The 4431-nt window shown below is 49.2% G+C and overlaps 1 protein-coding gene across 1 annotated transcript; it reads right to left on the bottom strand.

Moving 5' to 3' along the window:
• Positions 1-265: 265 nt before the first annotated feature.
• C2CD4C (C2 calcium-dependent domain containing 4C) lies at positions 266-1657 on the bottom strand. The gene has a single exon (XM_010178508.1). It carries the CDS (start codon positions 1655-1657, stop codon positions 356-358), a length of 1302 nt encoding a protein of 433 aa, XP_010176810.1. The 3' UTR covers positions 266-355.
• Positions 1658-4431: the final 2774 nt, after the last annotated feature.

Below are 4431 nucleotides of genomic sequence, written 5' to 3'. Positions count from 1 at the left end.
TCAGGGACCTGAGTGAGGGAAAAACAATGCTTCTGCACCCTGAAAGCCATAAACAAGAACAGCTTTGACTTCGTAACTGCCTAATCCTTTATCCTAAAGGCAAACTAGCCCTTCTGCCCTCCTCTCCTACCCTACAGGGAGAAGGTCTGCTCCACAGCCACCTTTTAATTTAACAGCAAATACCTCAAAGTTTGAAGTATTAAGCAGCAAAATCAGGCACAACAGCATGAGAATAATACCAAGCAATGCAGTACTTTAAAGTATTCTTTAAAAACAAACAAACAAAAACCACAAAACTTTATTTAGTAGAAAACTTTCAGAAGACAAAAATCAGTCTTTTTGAATGTTTGAAGTATTACATCGACAACATACTGATTAAAGACAATTCCCGTTCTCCCAAGATGTAATCCCGCTTCATACTGCACCCTTTATTCATTGCTTTCATCCTTACAGAGAAGCTGTAAAGCTCTTCTTCAGCAATACCATCGAAAAAGAAGTCCTCATTGAAGATGGGATTTCTGCTTCTCTTTATAACAGTGCTTCTCTGCTTCTGTGTTTTCCCTGGCACCAGGGAGAAGGTGATGCAGCAGTTTATGTTTTTGGGCTCTACAGAGTCATCATATAAACCCTCCGCACTGATCAGGCGGATCCGCAGCCTTTCATTTTCTGAGCAGTACTGAGCCGACAGCCTCAGCAGGCCTCCCTTGCCCATTACCACAGTGCTCTCTCCCACTAGTCTCTCCCGGCTGCGGGTCAGGTCCAGGGGAAAGATGGGAGAGCAGGACATGCTAAGGGTCTGCATGGCAAGCAGCCCCTCTGAGGCCCGCCTGTTGGCACTGGGGCTGTTGTCAGTGGAGCTGCTCTCCTCTGTAGAGAGAGAATGGTTCCTGGCCATGCTGGATTTGTTCTTGGCTTTCAGTGCTCGACAGAGCAATCCCTCCTGACTTTGCGTTTTGATCAGGGAGCAGGATCTGGGAGGTGACCTGCTGAGGAGCGGAGAACTGAAAGGAGAAGAATCACTGGAGGAGGCAGTGTCACTGTCACAGGCACCTTGCCTGCAAAGAGAGAGATGCTTTGGAGGCAGCCTCACAGAAGCAAAGCTGATAGCAATAGGATTAGACGTACTCCCTTTGCCACTGAATGTGTTAGCTCTGGTTCGAGACAACACCAGGCTGGGCAGAGCACCATGTGCATTACTATGGAAGATGGACTCCTTTCTCCTGGTGTGGGGACTCTCCAGCAAAGTGCAGAAGCCATAGGAAGTGGAGGCTCTGGGAAAATGAGGCAGGGAGAGTGCTGCTTGGGACTGTGGGTCTGAGTTAGTGCTTTCTTCCTCCAGGGCTGGGATCTCTTCAGCACTTTCCACCTGAATGAGATGTGGCAAAGAAGAGCTGGGGCTGTAGTCAGAAAAATGAAGATCCGTATCCTCTGAACTGTAATCCTGGCAAGAGTCCGTGCTCTTAAGAGGGCCAGAGCTGGTCAGCCTGGGAGGAATGCAGAATTCAGGGATTCTGTCAGGGGTGAGCACATTAGGAAAAGCAGCAGCACCCAGTCGGGCTTTTTCAGGCAGATATTGGCCAGGTGGCAGTCCCAGGCAGGAGGAGCTAGGGAGGTTTCCATTTCCATGTGATGCTCTGATCTTTTCCAAGAACCACATCACTGTAGCTGGGGAGCAGATCCTCAAAAGGGAAAAGTTTGAAGTACAAATCCACCTGCAGACACACACAGATGCAGAAATACATGAACATCCTTCTTGGACACACTACAGCCAAGCAAGGCCACGGGATGCTATTCAAGGCATGACTGGCATAAGCCTAGTCAATCCACAGGTTCAAAACAGCCCCTGCCCAGCACACTATCTTTAGGGAAGTAGAATGGATTTCACCACAAGAACTGAACTAAACCACTGAAAGACATAAAACAGTATCAAGTCAACACCAGGGGAAAACGTCCCTCTCTGATAAGCCCGACCATATTTCTCCCTTAGCAGAGGCCGTACCTTGTTAAGTGCAAGCCGCTTGCCTTTTCCAGCAGCTCTCGCTCGCTGCCAACCACCTCAACGACCCCAACGGCTACAGGCAGTTACCTGCGCCGAGCCGGCCCTTTTCTAGCGGCGCCGAGCGCCTCCCCCCGGCGCCGCCGCCGGAGGGAGGGGGCGCCTCCCGCACGCTGCTCTGCGGGTGGGGAGAGGCAGAAGGGGGTGGAGCACCGCGCCGAGCACCGGGGCCTTGTCTAGGGCAAGGGGGAGGGACCCTGAAAAGGGAACCTTTCGGGGGAGAGCGTTCTCTGATTGCCGCCCTACGACCCCGCGGTGCGGCAGCTGCGCCCGGCGCTCGGCAAGGGGCTGCTCGCAGCCCTCCGCACAGCAAGCAGCCCCTTCCGCCTTCCCGGGCTCCTTTCTATACCTATTTACATAGAGGCGTCCCGCGGTTAACTAACAGACCCAGGACAAAAGCAGAATTGGCTCCGTCCTTTTTCTCTTCTCGAGATCCTGGCAAGTTTCCAGTATTAGAGCAGTAGGAACTGGGAACTGCGGTTTTTCAAGCTCATTTGAAAAGAACTTTGCTGCTTTTCTGCATCTGAATGTGTGTGCATGTCCCTCCGTCTGTCCACCACCCCCCTGCCGTTATCCAGAAAGAACATGAGACAACCGAGCCCTGACCCAGTGTCCTGTCGCTGATCCTGAGCAACAACAGAAACAGGAATGCAGCGAGGAGAAAGACAAGGCAGAAAATGTTTTGGCAAGTCACCTTGAAATGGGGTATGTTGAAAGCACAGGCATGTGTGACGCTTAACAGACACTGCACAGAGCTAGGTGGGATCTGTGGACTTTATCACCGCCGTTCTGCAATGCAGCAGAACTTGAACAAACCTCTGCAAACTCTCTGTAACTGTTCTGCAAGCTTCAAATAGGAATCTTTAACTGCAAATCCAGGAAGGCCTGCCAAACAGGTTGGCTAAATACTCAGTTGTAGCTGTACGCCTGTAACACAGTGAGAATAGACAAGTTATTTTCTCTTTCCTTTTCCCACTGAAGAGCTAAAGTTCATATTTACTGAGTGCTGGAAATAGACAAGATGTGCTCAAAGAAAACAAATCAAGTGGGTTACAGTGGCAGGGAACATTTTGAATCTGCTGAAAGATTTTGAGAGAACACACATGTTCTCAGTCTGAGCCTTGCCTCTCTCCTGTTTGTTTTACACCAGTTAAGCTTCACTTTCATAATAATCCTCTACTGATTCCCATCAAAGAAAAGTCTTTCTGCCATGTTTTGTAAAAAGGTTCAGGACACCCCAAATGTCCTAGAAACACTTCAGTTGTTAGTGCTTTTGCAGTTCACTTAAATGGAGTTACTTTATGTGAGAGTGGTTCAGATAATCTGCAATCTAATTCAGAGGCTTCCGGAGAGGGTTTGCGCTCTCCCCAGCTCATGAGACTTTTCAGCAGCATAGTAAGAGAAGCTATGGGAGACACAGGGGTGCTCTCCTTTGGGAAGCAGAATGTGTGCCAGGAGTCTGCTATCTGTTTGGACTGGGCGATACGGTGCAGACATCATGCATTACCTACCATGGAGCTTCCAAAGAGTAAGTGAGCTTCATTCCAGTATATACACCTCTGCTTTTAACACCAAAGAGAGACTTTACTCTAAAAATGGAACCTTATTACCTCTAGTAACAGTTCACAGCACTACTTCAAGTATGCTAAATCCACAGCTAGCATCAGGCAATGGTGAAATAAAGTAGCTACCCTGGTTTAGGTACTTAATTTCCATTTAGTCTCCATAGGCTCCCTCTACAGATAGTGAAAAAAGCTAGGGTTTTCCAGAGGGTGAGCCAACATCTCCTGATCTCAGTTGCCTCTCTCCTTCTGGTGCCTGCAGAGAGAGAGCAGGTGCCTAGCACTGGGTGGTCTGTATCCTCTCTTTCCACCTCCTAATAAAGTCTGCACTTTATAGCCATTTAACAGATTGCTGATGTGCTGGGATTTCAGCAACACTGAAGTACTTGCACATCCCCTGTGGAAATAGGCACTCAAATGTATGATTAGCTGTTTAGCTTCCTGTGTTCAAAACGGTTTCTTTTTCCTCAATTAGTTCAAAGTATAATTAAAATATGCTGCCAGCAGGGCTTCCTGCTGCTCTTAAAAAAAATGTGTCTGCAATAAACCACTCTTAAACCGGAAGGGATAAAATTTGCAGCAACGCTTTATTACAACTCCGGTCCCAAGTGACAAGTGAAACCCTGGGACGTCGCCAGGGGCTGGAAAGGCTGTGACAAAAGGCAATCTCTTACCCGGGCAACACAGGACGAAGCGTGGATTTTTCCTTCACGTGTTGCTCTGGTTTTATTGCTCTGCCTCCTGCAGCGGGCCCAGGGCCCCCCCTGCCGGCCGTGCCCCCGCAGGGAGCGCAGCGCCGCGGTGCGGCGGGGC

Source organism: Mesitornis unicolor, unplaced genomic scaffold (genome assembly GCF_000695765.1).
Source record: "Mesitornis unicolor isolate BGI_N332 unplaced genomic scaffold, ASM69576v1 scaffold2872, whole genome shotgun sequence".
In the NCBI taxonomy this organism is placed as follows: domain Eukaryota; kingdom Metazoa; phylum Chordata; class Aves; order Mesitornithiformes; family Mesitornithidae; genus Mesitornis; species Mesitornis unicolor.
The sequence above is the reverse complement of the archived record's forward strand: the minus strand, read 5'-3'. Positions and strand labels throughout refer to the sequence as shown.

Bases quoted from the DNA above. Each gene is read 5' to 3' on its own strand.
- C2CD4C (XM_010178508.1), bottom strand. From the start codon at position 1,657: ATGTGGTTCTTGGAAAAGATCAGAGCATCACATGGAAATGGAAACCTC.